At 44.2% G+C, this 24,686-nt stretch overlaps 1 protein-coding gene across 8 annotated transcripts in view; it reads left to right on the forward strand.

The window, feature by feature from the left end:
* The first annotated feature begins 8,556 nt into the window (after positions 1-8,556).
* LOC121680001 (A-kinase anchor protein 2) overlaps positions 8,557-24,686 on the forward strand; it is a 100,016-nt gene continuing 83,886 nt past the window's right edge. For 4 of the 8 annotated variants that reach the window (XM_042059136.1, XM_042059137.1, XM_042059134.1 and 1 more), the window contains exon 1: positions 8,557-8,858. In XM_042059136.1, the coding sequence (XP_041915070.1) occupies positions 8,814-8,858 (45 nt within the window). In that variant the 5' untranslated portion in view covers positions 8,557-8,813. The remainder of the gene's footprint in view (positions 8,859-24,686) is intronic. The other 4 variants (XM_042059138.1, XM_042059139.1, XM_042059140.1 and 1 more) reach the window with 1 other exon arrangement.

Genomic DNA, 24,686 nt, shown 5'->3' on the forward strand with positions numbered 1-24,686 from the left:
TTAAGCCGCTGTGAGGGGCAGGGATGTGATTTATGGCTTCCTGTTGGAGAGGAGCTGCAGCTGCTCACTCGCTGTCTCGCAGGGACCCCCTGACTCATGCAAATGCAAACGCACTGCAGCGCAGCCAATACACAGTATACTCCTGCACAGAGAGTTCTCAAGCAAAACGTGGGCTGCTCTAGATGTGGAACAAATTAAAAAAAGAGCAGCTTTTTAGGAGTGTGTATTCTAGCTGAGTAAACATTCTGCAAGGCACACTGAGGAATCCAGAACAACTAAAAAACAAAAGGGCCCAGACTTGGTCAAAGTTGGAAATACAACATCTCCAAACTTAATCTTAAAGGGACACCAGGCAATGTTTTCGTGTTAGTTAATCATCTTCGTAAGTCGGTATATGGTTAAATGACTCATTACGGGGCGAATGAAGGCTCTCTCGCCCGCCCCTACTGCCTGTAGGAAGAATATCCCACTTGCAAGTTCGGTGTATCCTACCCGCCGACCGAAGCAGGATCAGTTTACAGCACAGAGGCAGGCTAACGAAACGCTAGAGATTGTTGCAAACGTGTGTATAATGGCAGAGCCGGTGAAGAAGCAGCGAAAACCCTTGATGGAAGACGCAAAGAAAAGGAAAAGAGCTTCAGACCGAGCGAGGGGGAGTTTTGTAGAGAAAAAGCATCAGGCTTGCCTGGTGTCCCTTTAAAGGTGCTCTAAGCAATGTTACATGGTAACTAAAACTTGTTGTCACATACAGCAAACATCATCTCACCATGCGCTAGCTGCATGTGCCCTGACACTGTAAAAAAAATGTGGTCTCTGTGGACAGCCTAGGCTCCAAAAATAGCAACAAAAACAACCTGGTCCAGCCTGGACCATAAAAACAAAAACCAGCCAATCAATGAGATGCGTGTTTAAGAGAGTTTCCATTGCACAGGACGTTATTTTGTTTTAACGTCAACAGAACTGACGTTACCCAACATCGCTTAAAGCGCCTTTAATGCATGAGTGTGTCATATATAGTTGTCAGCCATTCTGATTATGCCCGCTCATCTGATAAGCAGGCCATGTGTTCAATTGCATGCATGCAATTTCACACCATTTTATCTGAGATCTGCAGCTGGAGTCCATGTTTTTGTTGGTGTCAGGTGATAGAGTGAATGAATGCTTTACAAACATAGGAGTAAGATGTTTCCCCAAGTTGTTTTTTATGAAACCTTGATGAGGATCTGCAGTACACTTGCTTGGTCACGTGCTGCCTATTCAACCAGAACATATGCACCTAAAACTCAAATTTGCATGATTTCTGGCGCAAATAAGTGTGTGTACATATCAGTGGTATGTAAACATCACTGTTGGGAAGTTATTCATAGTTTTGTAATATAATTGCTGTCCTCAGTAAGTGTAAATACTGACTCACCATCCTTTGCTAATTAAAAGAATGAAAAAATGGTGTTTGAAGTTTCGGTAATAACAACATAAAGATCCTTAACCAAATGGTTATTTGATTACAAGTATACAGCTAAACAAAAACAAGCTTTGTGGCATGTAAGGGACTTTGGTCTCTATACTGTTGGTTTGATGTCATGACGTCAGCAGGTCAGGGAGCAAGATGGATTTTGAAGAAAAAAAAAAAAAAAATTGCAAATTCATAACAAGCCCTGGTGGCATGTGAGAGACATAGGCTTTATGCCGCACATTTATTTGCCATTTAAATGTTAATTGAATGCTGAATGTCAAACTAACTTTATACTGTTTATTATTAGAATGGCAGCATTGTATTTATTATTGTGGCTGATATAAATCTGGGGCCGTATTCACAAAGCCTTTTATCTCACCACTAGGAGTACGGTGGTAGTGTAGTGGTTAAGGAGCTGGGCTAGTGTGCAGTAGCCTAAAAGTTGTCGGTTCAATTCCCGGCTTCCACCGTTGTGCCCTTGAGCAAGGCATTTAACCCCAAGTTGCTCCGGGGACAATGTAATCCCTTGTATTTGACATATGTAAGTCACTTTGGTCAAAAGGTGTCTGCTAAATGTAATGTAATGTAATGTAATGTAATGAGTACTCCTAAATCGCACTAAAAGATTTTAGCTAGGAGTTTTCTCTTAAAAGTTATTCACAAAGCCTTTCAGACCTACTCTTAGTAAGGAAAAATGACAACTCCTAAACGAAGAGTGAGTCTTCGTTGCTATGGATGACGTCATTACTCATGCACAAGCTTGACTGAAGTGACCACCTTGATTGGCTGATGATTGTAACGCGGGAATGATTCCAAACACCTCCCTTACGATGATGAGTGACAGGTGACAGGTCTGAGAATGCGTGCGCTACACAAGTAGTGCGAAGGACGGAAGATGATGAATAACTGAATAAAAAGGCCTAGCCTAAATGAATAAAGAGTAAGGAAAAACAAATAGCCTAGTAGCCTAATGAAACATAGGCCTACGGATTGATGCAGTATCTTTGCAACATTATTAAATGAATCTGTCACCATATGCCTATGTTTGCAAAGAGGAGAACATTTTAATTTGATTCACAATTAAATGTTACATTTAATTTACATGTTGACAATGAGTCGTTTTGGTTGTTGGTGGTGGCATTATTGCATCCCTTTTATGCCTACAATGCAAAATTGTTCCCTCGCGATTGGAAGCTCCTGTTATGCATACGCATTTCAAAACATTGCAACGTGAAATGCCGCAAAAAGCTGTTTGTGAATAGGTCTTAGTGAGTTAGGAGTCCTCTTGACTTCATTTAAGCTGTCCCAGACTTAGGTGCTACTTTTAGGTCTAAAATGCTTCGTGAATTACTTTTAGTGAAAAAAATTAGGAGTCCTAAAGTTAGGAGTGACACGCCCATTATTTTTAGGAGTTGCTCCTAAATTCGCCACTTAGGAGCTACAGTACTTTTAGCCTTAAAATTCTTTGTGAATACGGCCCCTGATCCTCAGGTGGAAAGGAAAAACGTTCCTGGCATATTTTGTTCATCTAAAAAGTTAAGAGTTCCTGTAAGATGATTCAAGCACAAATATTTATCTTTTAAGTTAAACTTATTATAGGATGTTGTGGCTGCTGTGTGTCGGTTGTGTGAACCTCACTGTGAAGTCCATGACCAGAGAAAGTGAGAGCCCCAGTGTTTGTGTTTCTTATTTAGATGTAGGCATTGCCGGATGTGCTCCTGGTTAACATCTCAAACCCCAGTGACCTCAGATGATATCAGCACATGTCTAAAAAGTTCAAACTTACAAAAAAAAAAAAAAAAATGGCAGCCACTTTGGTGTTTACATAGCCCCAACGAAGAGGTCTTCCTGCCAAGAGCACTGACACGCTCCAGAACCAATCAGGCCATAAACATAGAGATCACCAACGTGGGGAAACGTTCGGCCTCCAGCGGAGAGGCCTCAGATTTACCGTGTGTGTGTGTGAGTGTGTGTGTGAGTGTGTCTGTGTGCGTGTGTGTGTGTGTGTGTGTGTGCATGTGTGTGTGTGTGTGTGCCCCTCGCTGGCCAATGGTGCTGGACATATTAACATCGCTTTCCCATGTAAACCCATCTCGCCGTCTGGTCGAGTGCACTGTTTATTTTCAGTAAGGATTCTTGTTCTGCTGTCTTCATTCAGTGGAGAGGCCTCAAGGAGTGCAGTTCTATGACAGAGGGCCATATTGAGGAGGCTACAGTAATATGTGATGAATTAAACTGTAGATACTCTAGCTGTCAGGAAGAGTGAGGGTAGGACCTCACTGGCACTCACAAGCTCTGAGGTACTCTAAACACTCATGTCTTCAGGCTGGCATATTCATTATGATATTGGACTCATTAGATAATGTAGCAGATGATATGAGTATTAAGTCATTTAGCGCTTTAGGAATTGTGTTTGTATTTCCAGATTTGAATTCCAGAACTGTTGAAACACTGACAAAGCATACTATAGTAATGTGATCATTCCTGTGACTCGTGTGACAGCCTAGCCCAAGACCCCTACAAATGCTTACTTAACCATTACTAGCCTGTGACTAAAGCCAATACAATCCAGGCTAGTCGGACTCAAGCCAATGCTAGTTTTTGATCCAAAGCAAATGCTAGCCTGTGGCCTAGCCAATGCTGGCCTGTCCAAAGGTTAGCTCCAAAGCTAACCTGTGACCTAAGCCAATGCTGACCTGTCCAAAGGTTAGCCTTAGCTTTAACCTGTGACCTAAGCCAATGCTGGCTTGTGCCTTGATTTGAAGACAAAGTCTGTACAGTGTACACTGTCATTATACAGTCCATCTCTCGACAGTCACTGTACATTATAACAAGGTCTGCTGAGCAACATGTTCCATATGGGTTCAAGTGAGTGGAAACTTCTCTCTTTGACATCTGCAATGGGCCATGCTCCACGACGTAGCCACCTCCCCCAAAAGCCACACAAAATGAGCCATGCTCCACGACGCAGCCACCTCCCCCAAACCCACAATACATAATTGATCACTTTATGTTGTTTTGAGCAGCATCTCTTTCTGGTAACCCCAACATCGCTGTATGAGTTCAGCAGTTCAGTCCTGAATGCAACACATGCTCAGGGTTAACTTAATTAGCGCTTCAGCACAATTATTTTGACTGGGGACACATGGGGAATTCCAGTCGCAGACCAAACACTCTTTGTATGGAAGGCGACACCTTTCTAATGATCTGTGCTGACTTTAAAGGGGCAGCTAGAAAACCCTACCCCCTCCTTCTCCAGTTGCCTGTTTATTTACCCTCAGATTCCCAGCGTTCAGAGCGTCGCACATCTGGAAGGAATTACCTCCGCGCGCTCTACGTTGGCGAGGTGATGAGGTCAGCGCGACGAGGCTAACAGAGACGCTTTTGTCTGCTGATGCCGACATGGTGACGTCACCCACTCCTTGAGTGGAAAGAGGGAGAGAGAGAGAGAGAGAGAGAGGGAAAAGGAAGAGAGAAAAGGGGATAAGAGAGAGAGGAAAAGAGACTGCAGCCTCCAAGGGCTGCTTGGCATATGGAGCTCACTGATCCTAAAAGCCAATAACCCCACAGAGAGTCCAAACTCTTCTCAAGCACTCAGAAACAAATGATGTGACAAATGATGTGGTAGTGTTGGGGAAACAGGACGTGTGGGTATTGAAACTATGGTGCAGAAGGCCACAAGTTGCCTAATAATTCCCTTCCCATTCAAACCAAGTCTGTTAAATGTGATGGCTGACAAGGATGTTGACATCCCTAGTCCAGTTAGGTATCTGAATGCATAGCCCTTTATAAATATAGTATCTTGCAGCACAAGATTAACATTTAATCTCTGGAACACTTTTAGCTAATAGTTAAATGTTTAGTAAACACTTCAGAGTTCTGGTCGGAGTAAACAGACTAAACGTGGAGCTCATTTCGTTGAGTGATATAAACCAGAGCCAGAGCAGAGTCCTCTCCAGGCAGCCAGGGACCTCCTGTTGAAAGCCGCCCCAGGAGAAGCCTCCTCTGCCTGGCAGCACGGTGGTGGCGGTGTGCTCTGCTGCTGCTGCTACTGCTGTGCACTCTGTGGCTTTTTCGCCTATTTCAAGAAGTTACGTGAACGACCAGGCATTTCCTCTGTGCACCGATGTTAACTGGCGCGGCGATTTACGACTTGCATCGGCCATGTGGAACTACTGTGGATAAATATATGGAACAGTGGCAGGCCTGCTGAGTGTTCTATCTCCTTCTCCATTCCTCTCTCTGTCTTCTCTGTATCTCTCTCTCTGTCTTTCCTCTATCTCTCTTCTTCCCTCTATCTCTCTGTGTCCCCTCTATCCCTCTCTCCTTCCCTCTATCTCTCTCTTCTTCTCCCCTCTATCTCTCTATCCTTCTACAGTATCTCTCTCTTTCTCTCCATTTGTTTTCACTTTCTCTCTCTCCATTCTCTCCTCTCTCTCTCTCCACTCTCTCCATTCTCTCTCTCTCCCCACTCTTTCTCTCTCTCCACTCTCTCTGGCATACTAGATAGATAGATAGATAGATAGATATACTTTATTGTTCCCTAGGGGAAATTCAAGACAATACTAGTACTCCTTTAGTTAGTTTAGTAGTCTAGTTAGAGATCTGAGATTACTTTGACACTGTTATCTTTTGTACAGACAGCAGGCAAAGTTTTTAGGTGATTTTGTAGCTGCTGTCATAAACCGGATTCAGGTGACAGATGACTACCGGTATATATGTTTTTTTCCTGTTCATGGCGCATTTTTTGACTGATGCGACTTATACTCCGGAGCGACTTATAGTCCGGAAAATACGGTAGTTGCTGCCACACTGTTTGAGCTTCCTGATTGATTCTAAAGGTGAGTCAGAGTGGTCTCCCCAGCGTCCAGCGTTTAACCCACTTCCTCAGCTGGCACAACAGACCACTGCTCTCCATCAGAGTCAGCCAAGCGACCGTCAGCTGGTTGGTTTCAGCAGACGTCTGGCACAGAGACGAGGAGACGTGTCCCCAGACAATACTCAGCCTTGCAGGTTATTAGCGTTTCACCCCCCTGTGGATCTGGGAAGTCCTGACGAAATGGACTCTGCCATTCAATTATTCATGGCATCTGTCACTTAGTGGCATTGTGAGCGATGCGGGTGAGTTAGGGGTGGGGAGGAGGGGGGTTAAGACGAGCTGTCAGCTTCAGTAGCTCACATGGGGCACACACATGTATGAGCCTTTACTGTACAAACACACATGCAAACACAGACATAACACAACCCATCCCCCTCACACACACACATACACATACACGACACACACACACACACACACACACATACAGTACACACTCAGACACACACACACAGGACACACAGACACACACTCACACACACACAAACACAGATATTGGAAATTACTCCCTCATACATACATAGCACATCAATCTATATACATTGTATACACAATATTTAAGATTTATGCATTACTCTAATATGCAAGTGGTAATGTTACAATTCAGACTACAAAGAAGCGATTTCTCCTCTTTCAGCACGGCTACTAGTGCTGATAATGGCCAGTTAAAGCACATGCATATTTGATTACAGCTAACCGGACCTGAATAATTATACCACCCCTTTTCTCTTACCCTCAGCCAAAACATGAGAGAAAGATACAAGTTTGCTAGAAATGACACACACACTTACAAAAACACACACAGACGCCCACAGACACACACACTCACTCACACTCACACACATACACATACACATACACACGCACAAACACACACACACCATGACTATATTATTACTTCATAACTAGAAAATACTGGCGTAGTAAATTCCCTGTCTGGCCTTTGTCTGGCTGTAGACTTTCATGCTGGACATGTCCGAGCATTCCACTAAAGTTTGGTTTGCTTTTCAGTTCCCAATGCTGCAGTCCTGCAGGCTCGCCCTTTTCACCATATAAGGACACACACACACACACACACACCGAATGGGGTTGCTTAGGGTGGCACTAGTTAAAGTAGAGTCTCAGGAGGTAAGAAGCCGGGCCAACTGGCAGAGAGAGAGAGAACAAGAGATAAAGGAAGAGTGGGACAGAGAAAGTGATAGTGAGAGAGAGAGAGTAAAAGAGAGAGAGAGAGTAAAAGAGATAGTGAAAGGGAGGGGAGATAGTAAAGGAAAGAAAGGGAGAGTGTGTGTGAGAGAATTTGTGTGTCTGTGTGAACAGTGAAGGTGATCCTGAAAGAGCTCTCTTGTTTTAGGGTTAGGGATATTTTAGGCATTTCAGGAACCTACTGGAGGTGGTGCAAAGGTCAGCTGTTCAGGAGGACTCTGAGGAGAAATACGCTCATAAACAACCAGCACTTACCACACCAATGCAGAATCCTCTATAATTAGACAATACAACCAACACACCGTAACTCCGATGCCTTATAGCAGTCAAAATAGATACATAGGGCAGTTATTTTAAGAAACCAAACAGTGGAGTAGTAATTGTTGTCAGAAAGATCCATTTTCGTACTCAAAGGGCTGTTCCATTACAGTCCCAGAATAGCGTTCCAGTGATTGTGGGTAATTTGATATCATCTATTCTCTTCTTTTGGGGGGATAAAATGGGATTGTTTTTTTCCAGCTCTGTTTCCCTGAGAGCTGGTCACACCTTTGTTTTCCTGCCCTGTGGGGACTCCAGTGTTCTGTGGTCACTGCCTGAGAGGTGCAACACTGGGCTGTCCTCTCCTCCTCCTCTTTAGCTGCAGATACCTCTCTCTCTCTCTCTCTCGCTGTCATTTCCCTCCTCTCTTTTTCACACATCCTCTTTTGTTTTCCATTTTCTTTATTTTCTTTTCTACCACTCATTTCTCAATGCCCCTCTCTCCTTGTCATTAACTCTCAATTTACTCTCTGCCCCCCCTCCTCTCTCTCTTTCTCTCTCTCTCAGATGGCAGTATAGAGAGAAAGTCTTCATCAGACATCAGGAGAAAAATGATCACTGGTCTCACTAGCGACCTCTCCACTCAGCTGCCCCAGCTGTGCTGAAACGACCAGTGAGGGGAGGAAGGGAGCAGGGGAGGAGAGAGGGAGGGAGGGAGAAGGTGGGAGGGGAGAGAGAGAGAGAGAGAGAGAGGCAGCGGTGGACTCAGCAGGCACATGGCCAGTGAATGAGAAGTGAACGGCCCACGAGCACACGCTGCTCCTCACACACAGTGTGGATTAGACCGTGCGAACAGGGGCCAACTCTGCGTGTGTGTGTGTGTGTGTGTGTACCTCTGTGTCTCAGTCAGCGACCTCACCTCTGCGCCACGCATACAGTAACACACTCCCGCCGGACGGACTGCTAGGACTGCTCACTTTGTGCTGCGACTGAAGCACTTTGTGCTTTTCTTTCAGAATGGCTGAGGCGGAACTCCACAAAGAGCGGCTACAAGCCCTGGCGGTGAGTGCCTGTCTTTTTCTCCCTCCTTCTCTTCTCTTCTCCACTTCTCTACTTCTCCTTTTCTCCTTCTCTCCATACCCCCCCACAACACCGTCCACTCTCTACTGTCTGCTAGAGCATGTGTTGTGTGGTGTGGAGGGCTGCTTGTCCTAGTTTTCTTTCTTCTTCAACTTTGGAGCAGGAGACATTTAGATTGTTATCGGGGCTGATGCTGACTTTTCTTCAGAAGTTTGGAGCGTTCGTAGTGTCAAAAGGGTTTGTCGAGATGTGTGTGTGTGTATGTGTGTGTGTGTGTGTGTGTGTGTCGCTCCTCACAACAGCTGGCAAAGTCAAGAGTCCACACAGGCACAGGTTTGAAAACTGGAGCAGCGCGCTCTTCTGAGTCTCGAGAGCGGAGGTTGTAAGTGTGTGGCTGCTGGCGGTGGGACTAAGTTTGGCGCCAGCGTGCGGTTCAGCACGCTCCGACTCAGGGGGACGCAACAGATGGGAAAACTATTTGGGCTGTGTTGGCGCATCCCTGCCATGCCGAGGTATTTTTTGACTCGAAAGGAGGTGGGGGCAATGTGCCGTGCCATGTTGACACGAGGGGACGTTTGAAGCGTGTGTGTGTGTACGCCGTGTTCAAAAGTTTGTGTACTTCGAGTGGGAGGGGGTGGAGGTTGGTAGGGCGGTTGGTTCTGCCCACTCACTCCTGTCAGCCTCGGCCAACAAGGCCTGGCATCTGGATGCTCTAATGACTGTAAGATGAGTGATGTTTAAACCATGTTTAAGGTTAAGCGTGAGATGGAGCACTTTTGGTAATGGTCCGTCATCTAGATGGAGGGATTGGTGGTGGGTGGTGAGGGGTGGGGGTTGAGGCATGAATAATTGAAGTATGGTGGTTGATGGAGCCACCAGAGCAGAAGGAGGTGATTAACGCCTCAAATTAACTGAAAGGGAACTAAACTGGCTCTCATCTCTAAATGAACCGAAAGGGAACTAAACTGGTCCTCATCTCTAAATGAACTGAAAGGGAACTAAAAAGAGTCTCATCTTCATGCTTTGGCCCACTGATTCTTTATTTCTTTTTCTCTGAAGTCGAGAAGTGGCGATAAAGTCAGGACAGAATTCTGCTGAGGTTGGAAAAAAGGCAAGAATGTGTGTGTGTGAAGAAAAGGATTTTGCCCCCATTTTGTCCCTCTCTCCTTCTCCAGACCAAAATTGGAAAGGGCTTCCCAGGTTTTTGGAATGCGCTCGAGCTGCACCGGATGTTGCATAGAAGTCTTTCAAATGTTTTCAATGGCTGTGCTCACTACACACACACACACACACACACACACACACACACACACACTAGCAGAAACATCATGAGTAACTGTTAGTCATGGCATTGTTCCTCTTCTTTTAAAGCTGTTTAGGTAACTACAAACACCCACACACTGTCTGCCCCTGCCTAAAGCTCTCAGGCTTCATGCATGGCCTTAACCACAACCAGGGTTAACTGTGGCTGTGGAGAATGAGTGTGGATGTGAGTGTGTGCACATATTGATTGGCTCCTCTCTCACCAGACCCCTTTAGACACCCGTCATGACATCAGGCTTTTCTATTTAGTAGGAGCTCAGCTGGAAGACATTGACAACTCCATCCTGCCATCATGTCTCTTTTCCTTCACCATGTCCATATAGACCCTTTTAATCTGTTCCTAAAGGGTTTCCAGTTGAAACATTCAAATCCAACGCAGATACTTTGAATTAAAATAAATCAGACTTTAGTGTAATGCTCTGCAAAATGTTGACTTTTTATTTTATTATTGTTACTATTAGCTCAGTGCTGTTTACTGTGCCACCACAAATGCCTTGACATTGCACATGTTTATTTATGCAGGTAAATGAGTAAACACACTGCATGTCCATATACTGTATACACCAGTGCATACACACATGCATGAGGGGCAGGAAAGTTTGTTGTTAAAGACGCACTATGCTATACTGTATGCATACACATGTGCATAGATTCACATTTATTATAAATATACATTTACTGTATATAAAGAACAGACACAGATGCATTGCACACATACTGTATACTTACATACAGCACTGAAGTCTTCACGGAGTAAAGTTATGCGGTGAAATGGATGTTTTGTTAGTAGGAGGAGCAGATGGATGTTTTTTCTTATCTCACTTCCTAACAGTGGCTGTGTTGACAAGAGTGCCGGTGAATATATAAAATACCCCACGCATCTCTTACAAGGCCATTGACACACTTACTCTCACTCAGGTTTGCCCCCCCCCCCACACACACACACACACATAACCAAGAGCCACCAGAACAGCTTAGGGTGGTTGTGATCCATTTATCCATTTGTTTAACCTACTATATCATAGGGTTTGGGGCAACACAATGGGTGTGAGCTATGAGGAATTTCACGTCTCCAGGCGTGCACGACCACAGCGGGCAAGTGCAGCTTAATTAGCAGGGTGGTCGAAGTATACGTAGCCATTTTTTCATATCCCACTCGGCTGCCCCGCTTAATGATTTGTCATAAATTATTAACACTTTTTCCGTGGGCTTCTCACAGTCCTGGCAGCTCATATTAGGTTTCCAGCGCGAGACAAAGACAATAGGCTGGGCAGGAATTAGGGGCTCGTAAAAACCGCTGCCCGCCTGGCGCGGTGTAACGGCTGCGCTGGCTGGCACACAGCACGGCCAGTCAGAACGGGCAGAAAACACGCCGTCAGCCCACGAGTGGGTGTACAGGATTTGTGGTTGAGGGTTTCTCGTTTCCCTACTTCTGTTTTTCCCCCTCAGTTTTTTCTGTGCATGTGTTCTCTCTCTCTCTCTTTCTCTCTCTCTCTGTCTATCACTCTATCTACTTCAATTTTCCTCTCCTACATTCTCTCTCTCTCTTTCTCTCTCTCTCCCGCTCTCTCTCTGTCTCCCTGTTTCTCTCTCTCTGTCTATCACTCTATCTACTTCGATTTTCCTCTCCTACATTCTCTCTCTCTGTCTCTCTCTCTCTCTGTGTCTCTCCCTGTTTCTCTCTCTCTCTGTCTATCACTCTATCTACTTCAATTTTCCTCTCCTACATTCTCTCTCTCTCTCTCTCGCACTGTCCAACATCTGCTTTAACCCAACCATGTAGTTAGGCTGCGCTGTGTTCCATTCCCATGAGCTCCAGAAAATCAAGGCCTGCGGCCTTCTTGAAGTTGACCAACTCCAAAACTAAAGGAGCTTTTTAAAATCACTATCCAGTCAAAGCGGTATTTTTGGTAACGTCACTTTCCACATTCATTTTAAAGCAAGGGGGGAAATCCGAGCACACAACAGTCACTGCCACACGCCGTGCTAATGTGAAAATTCTTGTAATTAAATCATGATTATGGTACGAGTTAATCACCCTACAACGTACATCCCATATGCATCCGGGGGTATTTAAAGAGAAGGATTCCTTACAGGGAGGCATTCACGTCTAACTGACAAATCAAGATATCATGCTGCAAGAGCTACTTCACCGAGAGCCTTTCCAAAGCAGTAGTGTTTGTTTTGTCTCTGTGCTGAGACGAAGAGAAGAGTGTCCATTATCTATGGGCAGTTCTGGCAGACCCTGTGAAACCATTTGTAAATGTTATATTTTACTTAGGGAGACAAGAAGCATATTCTTCTGTAAAGGAAAAGTACATTAGGTTGACATAAGCCATTCAGTGCTGCTGCACAGACTTCAGTGTTCACTAATGTGTGTGCATCGTCATGTATTGTTTTTGCGGAGCAGAAGCCACTTGACATGAGGCATGCATAAAATATTTAGATATTGTGTCCCTCCCCAAGAGAGAGTAGAAGGATTCTCACATGAGCTACACTAACAATCTGTACACATAGACCACAAGTATGATAAATGTATGGGACCAGAGGCTTGAATGTTAGTGTGAAACCATATCTGAACATATCTCACGCCAAACTATTGTTTACATGCCCCTCAGGTCTCCCTATGGGGTTTTGCATGTCAGTGTCACCCCTAAGTGTTAACACTCTGCTAATTAGACTACCAGTTTAGCAAGGTGTTAGTTTAACAACGCAGAGATCATGGATGACAGGTGATACGCTGGTTGGTGATACTGCTTACATATTGATTCATAGGCTATGTGTAGCCTGCAGTGTTGACCTACTGAATGAATAAGTAGAAATGTTCCAGGTAGAACAGGTGGTTAGGGGTGATCTATGCTTTACTGTTGTGACTGTGAGCAGAAAAGGCTTTCATGGCTAACAGGCCTGGAAAAAACAAGGAATTCAGTACATCTTTGAAACTTTTGCAAAAGTCATGAAATGTATTTTTTTTCCCTACCAGGCAGGAGATTTGATTGCTTCTTTCCTACTTAAAAATGTGTGGGGGAGAAATCTCGTTGATTAAGTCACATCTCATAACCACACCCTAACCTGTGGTGTAAAGTGAGCAAGGCTGTGAGAAGTCAGGGAATGGTTTTGAAATGATGCAGTTGAAAATGGGTGGGAACCCTGTTCTGTGACATGCATTGCTTCCTCCAGCGAGTGTCCTGGTCTCCTATCCCCAACGGACATTCAGTCACGCCCTCCACACACCCCAGACCAAGTCTTAGTGTCACATCAATTCGGTCTCCCATTGGCCCATGTAGGTGGGGGTGCAGGGGGCAATTCCGCACCACATAAGGCTGGTGTTGTGGACGTACTGGCTAATTTTAGAGTCAGCTGTCATAGCCTTCAGAGTAACACTCCATGGCCTCCCAGCATAGTTTGTTGGGGCGCAGTCGAGTGGGAAGTTCAGGAACTCTGTCCAGGGTGCAGAGATCACAGTGCCTGTGGCTCCTGATTACTGTAGGTGGGAGCACACACACACACGCACGCACGCACGCATGCACACACACACAAACACATGTGCGCACACACACACACACACACACACACACAGGGTTGTAGTGGAGACTAAACGCAAGTATACACAGTTTATCCACCTCTGAAATTTCAGAAATAAAGTTTATTCAATTCTTATGCAAAATTCCAAAACCACTCAGTATTATTCACATTCACAATATGTACACTCATCAACACTCTAGGAACTATTTAATACCACTCTGGTAGTTATGGACCCTTTCAAGAGAGTTCCATTATCAGCATCATAGTTGGCCCCACAAGACTTCCTTTTTAACATTCCATATGTTATCTTAATGCAGAGGAAGTAGATTGGGGCCCAAATAGAACGTTCAAGCATTGTTTTTGTTTTTATTGTTGAAAGGGTCCATAAACATTGGACGACAACCACCACCATCATCAAACATGTTCCGAGTGCCTTTTTTTAAAATCCGATACCTTACTGTGATCACAGAACTCATAGTTTACCCACCTCTTATTTTACCACTACATGCAGTGTGTTTACGCCACATACTCCCTGGGACGTGTGGCACCTCTGGATGCAGCTCCACCTCCACCGTATGCTAAATCAGTGGTTCTTAAACTTTTTGTCTGGCGGCCCCCTCAAAAAACATGGGCCAAGTCTCGCAACTCCCTTCTCTCTAACCGGCGGAATTTGGTTTCGAAATGTTGCGAGATGGGCATTGGAAGCAGAGGCAGAAAATGTCTTCTCTTATCGGTAGGCTACTGTCAACACCAAAAGCATTACTGTATATCAATGGCAGCCTTTGACTTTTCAACGTTTCCGTGTTAATATAATCATCTTCGTAAGTCGGTATATGGTTAAATGACTCATTACGGGGCGAATGAAGGCTCTCTCGCCCACCCCTACTGCCTGTAGGAAGAATATCCCACTTGCAAGTTCGGTGTATCCTACCCGCCGACCGAAGCAGGATCAGTTTACAGCACAGAGGCAGGCTAACAAAACGCTAGAGATTGTTGCAAACGTGTGTATAATGGCAGAGCCAGCGAAGAAGTAGCGAAAACCCTTGACGGAAGACGCAAAGAAAAGGAAAAGAGCTTCAGACCGAGTGAGGGGGAGTTTCGTAGAGAAAAAGCATCAGGCTTGCCTGGTGTCCCTTTAAAACCTTTAGAAAATTTTCTTTAATCCTGACATGCAAATAATTTCGCGACCCCTCCAACGTTTTTGGCGACCCCCAGTTTAAGAACCACTGTGCTAAATCATGCCCCCTTACTATTCATATCTCACTCTGGCTGATTTAAGAATCAGAAACGGCAATAGCAACAAAGAGGGATGACTGAAGAGTCTGTCGGTATGTCTTGGTAGCAAACTAACTATGAGTGTGGAGGGGGTGGATCTGAGACGCTAGACATCACTGTTGAGCCTTCTGGATGTGTTTTGGGCCTAATTTAACGAAACACTGATGACGGAAAGTACCTGCTTGATAACCCCAGTGAAATCCTCTCAAAGGCTCTTGGTGATGTGTTTTGCCCACAGAGGTTGCTTTGTTGGTGAATTTGTTTTTGATGGTAAATAGGCTTGGTTGTTGATTGGTCGCTGTGGGAAATCTCTTACCTATAGCACAGGAGTCCCTCTGTCAGAAAGTGACCTCATAATGGAGAAGTTAGTCAATTATTAATATTTTTTTCTTACTGTAAGTGCGTATCATTTCATGGTAATAACTATTCTCCAAAAGTGACCACACACTCCAACAGTGCACTAATAGTACTATGTAGATTGTATGCATCTGTATCAGACTGCATCAAAGATCTACAGTATGTATAGTAGGTTTAAAATACTGTATATCATCACCTGAGTTAAGAACTGTTTGTCCATAAAGGAATAACTATAAGGACATAAGGTCGGGGGCAACGATGTAGCAAAAAGATGACCCAATGGCACTAGCTGGACATAACATAATATGCAAATTGCCCCTTCATTCCTGATATATATTTAGTGATCTCGCCCCCTGTGTATGTCACATGATTCCTGAAGCTTTAAAGCATGACCGGCATCTGCACTGCGGGTCGGGGGGCTAGCAACACAGGCGTGGGGATACCATGGCGCTCGGGGCGCGCCAACTGCCCCCCTGCCGTCATCATAAATGTCACGGATGCCTTACATTGGTGGACAACACCTGCCCAAGTCACGTGACATCACTCATCTTCCCAACCCCCACGCTGAGTGACACAGTCCAGAAGGCAGAGGCTGCCAGAGGAGTTTAACAGTGCTAATGTTGCCCGTCACATTTCCCATGCAGTAGTTTTCCTTTCAGATATACACAGAACAGGTGTTACATTCCTAGAGCTATAGGTAGGGGATTTCCCACAGTGGTCAATCAACAATCCCATCAAAAACAAAATCAACACCAAAGCAACCTTTCTGGCAAAACACCACCAACAGAGCAACCACCGAGAGTATTTCACTGGGGTCATCAAGCAGGCACCTCCCTCCTGCACAGTGTAACACATCATTTATCTGCAATTAAAAGCCATTTGGTACACCATGGCTCATGTACCCTTGAAGAGGTGTTGTAAAATATTAACTTTAGTATTCAAAATTATCTGATCTGCTTATATTTGAGAATCAAAATCATTCTAAAGCATGCCCTTGATTATCTTCATATGATACACTCTTTTCCAGGGCGATGCATGGTTAGTGCATAGTGGTAATGTAGGTATGTGATTATTTTGATGATTTTGTTTTTCAATAGATGACTGTTAAAATAGGCCAACTGTGAAAGTTTTGAAGTTCAGTGTTAGATTTAATCTGAGGTTTGCGTGGAATCTGATTCCTAAGCCTTAAATGGTTATCAGGGAGAACAGTTTGTGCTCTGGCAGATGTCATTATGGAATGTGACGGCGCTCACGTTTGGTGTAGAGGCACGCACACAACCAGATGTACCCACACACACAGACACACACTCACACACACACATATACACACACAAACACACAGACAGACAGACACACACATATGGCCGCACATAAACAGATTCCAAAAGTGTGCATTAACACCTGAAAGCATTTAGCACGAGGTGCATGCATCACTGTGTTCACAGATTCCTGAAAGGACATGCGGATAGTGTGGAGAATGTGGCCATACTGACATGATCTACTTTAGCAAAGGCACAGTACTGAGGTTGTCTAAATTAAATCATATTCATGGGAGTTGTCAGATGCAGCGGACTTCTGGCTTGACTGTGTGTCTGGGTGTTGGCATTAACTTTGTTTGCTGCCCATTCAGTCCACTTACACAGAGATCTGGCCAGAGGTGGAACATTTTATTAGAGATTTTCCCCGACCTTGAATGAACTCGGAGTAACAAAGACTTCAGACCGACCATGATGTTCTATGGTAAAAGTGCTCATTGCTGTTCAAGCAGTGGAAAGTATGAGTTATTCTGAACGTGTCAAGCAGCCAGGTGGGGCACAGTTTGGTCTCCCTCTGGACTGTGTCTGCCCAGAAAGCAACACACACTCAGGCAGATCAAAACATAACCCAGCAGACCTGGCCCACATCAGTGTTAGACAAGGAGTGTATTGTCTTCCACAATGCTAAACCAGCAGACTGGACATTCAGCTTCACTTGAGACCAGCGCAGTGACATACAGTTTCAATGAAGAGCCACACAGTGACATACAGCTTCAGTAGAGACCAGTGCAGTGACATTACAGACCAGTGCAGTGACATACAGCTTCAGTAGAGACCAGTGCAGTGACATTACAGACCAGTGCAGTGACATACAGCTTCAGTAGAGACCAGTGCAGTGACATACAGCTTCAGGAGAGACCAGTGCAGTGACATTACAGACCAGTGCAGTGACATACAGCTTCAGTAGAGACCAGTGCAGTGACAGTGATAGTTACAGTGATAGTTACATTCTGCTTCAGTGAGGAGTTACATACAGCTTCATTGTAGACTAGTGATAGTTAAATACTGCTTCAGCGAGGATTTACATACAGCTTCATTGAAGACTAGTGATAGTTAAATACTGCTTCAGTGAGGAGTTACATACAGCTTCATTGTAGACTAGTGATAGTTACATACTGCTTCAGTGAAGACTCACACAGTGTCACACACAAGTTTCTTTTTCCAAACACCATCATGCAGATCAGGTCCAACTTTATACATATAAATACGTTTTTACATCCCTGAAAAAAAACAGCTTACAGACTGTCTCCTAAAAGACGATTTCCAGCCATTTTTTGTGGTGCATAACCGAGTTTCATAATCCCTTTATAAGACATAGTCATAAATTCATGAATGCTAAGTCAACAACTGCTAAGCCCGAGGTACAGAATATTTATAATGTGTTTGAGGTTGTTCTCCAAGCCAGAGGAGAAAGCATAACTTCTGGTGTTTCGGTATTTTATTTTATTTCTTTTACCCAGAGACTCTAATTTAAAACTGGGTAATTGTAAAAAAGGTTTCTCATAGTTAAACTTATAGCATGCAGTTACTTTGAAAGGTTACAACTCTTGAATATCCTGCATCCCATATATTATCCGAGGACTGAAGAGTTTTCAGAAAAAATTACGGTGTTACCGTGAACTCAACAGTTTAATCAGACATAAGCTTTAATGATCTGACCACTGTTGACATTTCATGACATCCTCCAGTCTCAGTAAATAATAGTGCGGGGCTAGGATGGAATGTTTAAATAAATAAATAAAATAATGCTTTGTTGCTCACCTCAGCTAGGCTAGTGAAAATGCGTGCCACATGTCATTTTAATGCTTTGCAGACTAGAGTTTTTCATTCCTTTGTATCGGAGGCGTAGCCCTTACTAAACAGAGACTTCAGCGGCCCCATTATGCGGTGTTGTAGTTTACATTTGCAACATGCGCTGTCCTTCTGGATGTCGTTCCCGTGACTCTGTTGATGGGGCACATCTGTACAGTAATTACACATCGGACCTGATTACTATCTCATCAGGCAACATGAGTGCTTTGCCGAAAGGAGAGAAAGGAGAAAATGATCTTATCAGTTAGTATTTAAATAGGAGACTATCACAGCCATACAATGCATTCTGATTCCACAAACAGATATTTGGGTTTTGAAAATGAATGACACAGAGAAACAGATGTCAATTCTAACGAACAAATATTTTGTGTCAGGCTTCAAAGATCCTACAGATATTCAATGATGGATTGCCTTTACCGACTCATGAGAAAAAGCTTCCAGCACTGTGGAGTATAGTAATTCAGCAGTTTCAAAGATCTCACACAGCACAGTCACAGAGATCTCAGTAAAGCTCAAAGCATGAGATCTCACTCAGCATAGTCTCAGAGATCTCACATCTCACTCAGCATAGTCTTAGAGATTACACATACCAGTAATCATTCAGCACTGTCTTAGAGATATCAGTAAAGCTCTGAGCATGAGATATCACTCAGCATAGTCTCAGAGATCTGGCATCTCACTTAGCATGGTCTCAGAGATCTCACATCTCACTCAGCACTGTCTCAAAGATCTCAGTAAAGCTCTGAGCATGAGATATCACTCAACATAGACTCAGAGCTCAGAGATCTCACATCTCACTCAGCACAGTCTCAGAAATGTCATGTACAGTTCAGAGATCTCAGATCTCACTCAGCACTGTCTCAGAGATCTCAGTAAAGCTCAGAGCAGCATAGTCTCAGAGATCTCAGATCTTACTCTGCTCAGTCTCAGCGATCACATTGAACACAGTCTGAGAGATCTAAATGTCTCCTGCTGTCATGAAAAAAACCTTTGAGGATCAGTGGGGATTCTTGGAAAGGTCGCGCTTTAGGAGGACGTTTTAGCTCTCGCTCACTCAGCAACATGAGGCCGGTGGCCCCACCATTGTTACTTCTGTGCCTGTCAACGCGTAGAATAGCGCACCGTAACTGGCGTATTAAGAATAGACAGCAGATCCAACATGACCTTGCAGGCCGTTTCCATTTTGAGAGCTGAGGCTGCAGCCACAATGTTCCTTTTTCTGTAGAGGACAGATGTTTGGCACCAGATCAGCTTTGAAGAACAGCATTTCGTAAATGCAAACTTTTTTTGCAAAAGCAGACGGCTTTCTCTTGTTAGACATTTTTTTCTTTCTGAGCTCACTGGAAAATCAGCAGAACAAAAGAAATACGCATCTAAGTCTGTGTCACAATTGCACAGCTGCTAACAATGCTAAATCCATCCAATACAAATATTTGATACAGTGACTTGGAAATGCTTTTGTGTCTGATTTGGTTCGTCCACAGTAATATGAGAACATTAATTATTTAACCAGCTTCATTCATGGAGGTGTTACTACATTATATGCCACTGTATTGACCCAACAATGCCTAATCTGAAACATCACCTCTGCAATAAAGACAGCAATTGCCCTCCTTTCTTTACAAATATCTGGAACAAAGATCTGAATTAGTTACATACAAGAGTCTGGGAAAAGAGAACTTTATTAGTGAAAAGGCATGGCCATGAAGGGACTAATTCTTCTCAGATAAGGATCAGTGCTGGGCATGGGATCAGAGGAACTCTGTTCCTGCTCTGTGCAAATCTGTCCTTGGTGATTATTCAGCCCATCCAGTGGAGCTGAAGTATTCCGTATTCTGTTTTTCCGTATTTCCGCTCCCAGGCCGCTTCCTGGGAATATCGCATGTGCTCTATTTTGGTTGGTCCGTTGGGATGTTTGCGTGTGACTCGCTTGACGTTTGTCCAGCGGCAGAGAGGAGTGAATGACCCTCTCCTTCTGTGTCCTGTGGAGCTTATAGGGGGAATGGTAGCAGATGAATGTTAAGTGCGGACTATTTATGTGTGTGTCGCATGTGGGGGAGGGGTCGGTAAGAGAGAGAGAGGATTGAGGCAAAGAAACAAATAAACAAGAGGAGGACGATAAAGGATAGGAGAAGACTCTCATTGAGAAAGAAATAAGTGTCTACCATACAAAAAACATTTCAGAGAAGCACACATATATGTGGAGTGAGAAAAATAAAAAAGTATAGTATAGTATAGTATATATACTCTTTTGATCCCGTGAGGGAAATTTGGTCTCTGCATTTGCCCAATCTGTGAATTAGTGAAACACACTCAGCACACAGTGAACACAAAGTGAGGTAAGCACACACTAATCCCGATGCAGTGAGCTGCCTGCTACAGTGGTGCTCGGGGAGCAGTGAGGGGTTAGGTGCCTTGCTCAAGGGCACTTCAGCCGTGCCTACTGGTCGGGGTTCGAGCCGGCAACCCTCCGGTTACAAGTCCTAAGTGCTAACCAGTAGGCCACGGCTACAAAATACACCAATAGAACAAGAGGCCAAGGAGCTCATACAAACAAACAAAATGCATAGAAGTCACTATGTATAAAAGTTTATGCTTAATGAATGGATGTAAATATAAATGCATGCAAAGAGGAGCCCATGGTTATCAATCTATGCTGGAGGCTTGCAGCTGATGTGTAGTGTGGGCTGTTACTCTGATTAGAAATGTCAGCATACTTGCCACTGTAGGTGGGCGTGGATCGCGGGAGTGAAACAATGACACTTCACTGAACACTGAGCCGCTCTAACTCTCACTGGAGTTGTTTCATCGGCCAGCGTCCACCATGACAACACAATCATCCAGTGATCTAAGAGCAGCATGACCGGCGGTAACACACCCAGTTCATACCAGTGTGGTCATCAGGTCAGAAATATGTTATTGGCCGTGAGATAGAATGCTGCCATGGGTTACCAAGAGGCTGAGTTTAGTCACTGTGTTGCTATAGCGATGTCGTAGATGTTTTGCTGGGCAATCCTGAAGGAGGGCGGTGTTGCTGGCTTTGCTACAGCGTCCCTGCAAGACTTATTGGTGCTGGAAGGGAAGGGATCCCACTTGTCATCAGCTGATGTTACTGTAAATAGTCATTCAACCGCACTGTAAAAAAGTATAAATCCACATATGTCCATCATAAACAACAAGTTATACTGTTATTGCACTGAAGTTATAGTTTTATTGCACTGAAGTGAAGTGCACTGCTTTTGAAAAATAATTTCATCCAATTCAATGCAATCGTTTTATATTACTGTTCATGTTTTACTTTCTTGTTTGTTTACATGCTTGTTTACATGCTTACAAGCCCTGGATCTATATGTTTACATATAATCTTAGCAACACATCTGTTAAATAATACCTTGTTCTAATAGAATGCTGAATAAAACAATGATCTGTGCATTAGTATATGCGGGTGTATGAAGCTTCATTTCTCCCTCGCCATTGTATGTATTTGTGCAAAGCATTCCTTTTGGCGAGCAGGACTCTGAGGAAAGTTCTGGGCAGAGTGTTTCTGTGTAATCTGGAGCTGTGTAAGGTTGAACAGGGTTTCGGGGTGTGTGTGTGTGTGGGGGGGGGGGGGGGGGGGGGGTAGTTGATGAAACAGGGTTTCGGTGGGAGGAGGGGGTTGGAGGAGGGGGTGCAGACGGAGAGACAGCTGTTTTCCATCTTAGACTCAAGACAGGTCTTCTTTGTTTGGGTCTCTCCAGTTGCTCGACTGAAATCGCCCGACGAGTCTGCCAAGGACTACAGCGACCTGCTCCCTTCCTCTCTCTCAACAGCCCCTCAGACTCCAGCGCCAGGCCTGCGCCTGGCTTCAACGCTATTTGATCTCAACCAATCAGTGACACCAACTGGAAATGACACGCATTAAGAGACTTGGCCAATGTGCCCCAGTGGCCAGGAATGTGTCTTGCATGCTGGATGACCAGTCAAGGTCCTGTGTTCTCCGTCTTCTAATCCTAATGGCTGCTGTGTGTCAGCAACCTCATACTTGGCAGGAAATAGATTCGTCTCTCAGTGTTCCTTTCAGAAATACAGTGGGCGCACAGAAATGTGCCTTTATTTAAAGCTGTGAAGAATGTTCAAGCAAAGTAATTATAGCCATGGCGTCAGAATAGCAGCAAACTGTCGAGAGCCCAGGCGTGGTGGAGTGAGAGGGAAAGCACTAAAGTAGATGCCTGGCGAGCATTAATCAACATCAACATATCGAGGTACGGTTTGGTACAGACAGGAGTCATGGAGATGACTCACCTGTGGGCAATGTAGTTCATGGTGCTGACTCTCCTCTGGGAGGTGTAGTTTTTATGGTCAAAATAAAATTGAAGAAAAATGTGTCTCTTGATCTGAAAACAGTCAGGTTAAGTATGAACCGATGAGCATCCAGCAAATGTTGCCAACTCACGAGGAGACAGTGAACAGAAACAGGAACAGAAAAAGATTATTTTAAGAACATCATACGATTAAGGAATAAGAAAAGTTACCTGTCACAGCTACGAATTCATTTCATGCAAAATCTGAATATTATGACATTAAAGACAGACAGACGTAAGAAAATAGACCTTGAAAAATGCAAACATGCGTGCAATCAAACAACTGCATATAGGCCTATGCCATGTAAAAACGTGACATTATTGCGAATTAAATTTAGTTTTGTTTGCATGCATTTTTTTTAAAAACTCATGTCGTAGGCTACGGCCCGGTTAGGAATGTCCCGCGGCCTGGTGGTTGGGGACCGCTGCATTAAACAACAAGACACCGACAAAACATTACAACAAGAAGCCAATTATACATGGCAGCATATTTAAGGAACAGGCACACAGCCCTGGTCAAATTATGGTAATAATTAAATAATTAGCAACATATCCTGCAAGTTAGTTATAGAGATATTTTAGTGCAAACTATCTCTTCAGCTTTGATGATGTCCATCAGGGATAATGTGTTTCATATTTGAAGAATGTAATTGCCAATTCAAATCCCCGGGCTGCAGAAATGGCTAAAAATAAAGTAGCGGTGTATACACAAGACACCACCTTTCATTTCTCATGGAAATGTTTTCTTAGCAAATCTCCAAACAATCTTACAGATGCATGAACGTTAGTGTCCCAGCCCGAGCCAGCGTTTACAGAGCTTGTGCCAAGGTGGCAATTATGGCAGGGCGTTTAAGACCGGAGGATTATGGGCTAGGTTTGAGTGGAGCCTGCTTGGCCACTGAGCTTTTGTTTGTGTGTGTGTGTGTGTGTGTGTGTGTGTGTGTGTGTGTGTGTGTGTGTGTGCGTACTTGTGTGTGTGTGTGCGTACTTGTGTGTGTGTGTGTGCGTACTTGTGTGTGTACTTGTGTGTGTGTGCGTACTTGTATGTGTGTGTGTGTGTGTGTGTGTGTGTGTGTGTGTGTGTGTACAGTACAGTATGTGTGTTTTTGTCAGCTGTGGTTATGATCTCACATTGGGATCTTCCTCTGAGACTCACTACGCTGCTGCTTCTCCGACTGTGCCAACGGCCTGTCCAGTCAGACGGGTGGGCATCAACTTTGGTCTTATTGTTTTTGAAATGATTATCACAGTCAGGCCTATTAGCCTGTTGTGCCATCTATACCAAAAGCATTATGAAGTTAGCCCTGTAGCTGTAAGCCACACTGTATATGAAGCAGTAAAACCTATGGGTCTATTAGACAGAATTGTGTTAGATGCTGACTGTGTGTGTGTGTGTGTGTGTGTGTGTGTGTGTGTGTGTGTGTGTGTGTGTGTGTGCGTGCGTGTGTTTGTGTGTGTGTGTGTGTGTGTGTGTGCATATTTCAGTGTGTGTGTGTGTTGCTCTATGCTGGGGGTAGGTCATTGACACGAGTGATCAGTCTTGAATAATGCAAACCCCTCCTGTCTCATTTACTGTTGTCGCTGACTGTACCCCATTCCAGTGGGCTGCCAATTTAGTAGCTTTGCTTTCTAAGATTTGTCTTATTTCTCTAATACTTCTTCTTCTTAGTACTTTAATGTTTCTCTTTCTCTCTCTCTCCATCTCCCTGCCCCTAAATATGGCATGTTTATACTTTGAGAACCAGCTAACTTTACCATACACATACCATGCAATAGGCTAGGTGTCCTTTTCAGTACACATATGAGCCCTGCAGTAGGCTAGGTGTACTTTTCAGTACATATATGATAAGCCCTGCAGT

The sequence above is a fragment of the Alosa sapidissima genome, chromosome 13, assembly GCF_018492685.1.
Source record: "Alosa sapidissima isolate fAloSap1 chromosome 13, fAloSap1.pri, whole genome shotgun sequence".
Taxonomy (NCBI): Eukaryota; Metazoa; Chordata; class Actinopteri; order Clupeiformes; family Clupeidae; genus Alosa; species Alosa sapidissima.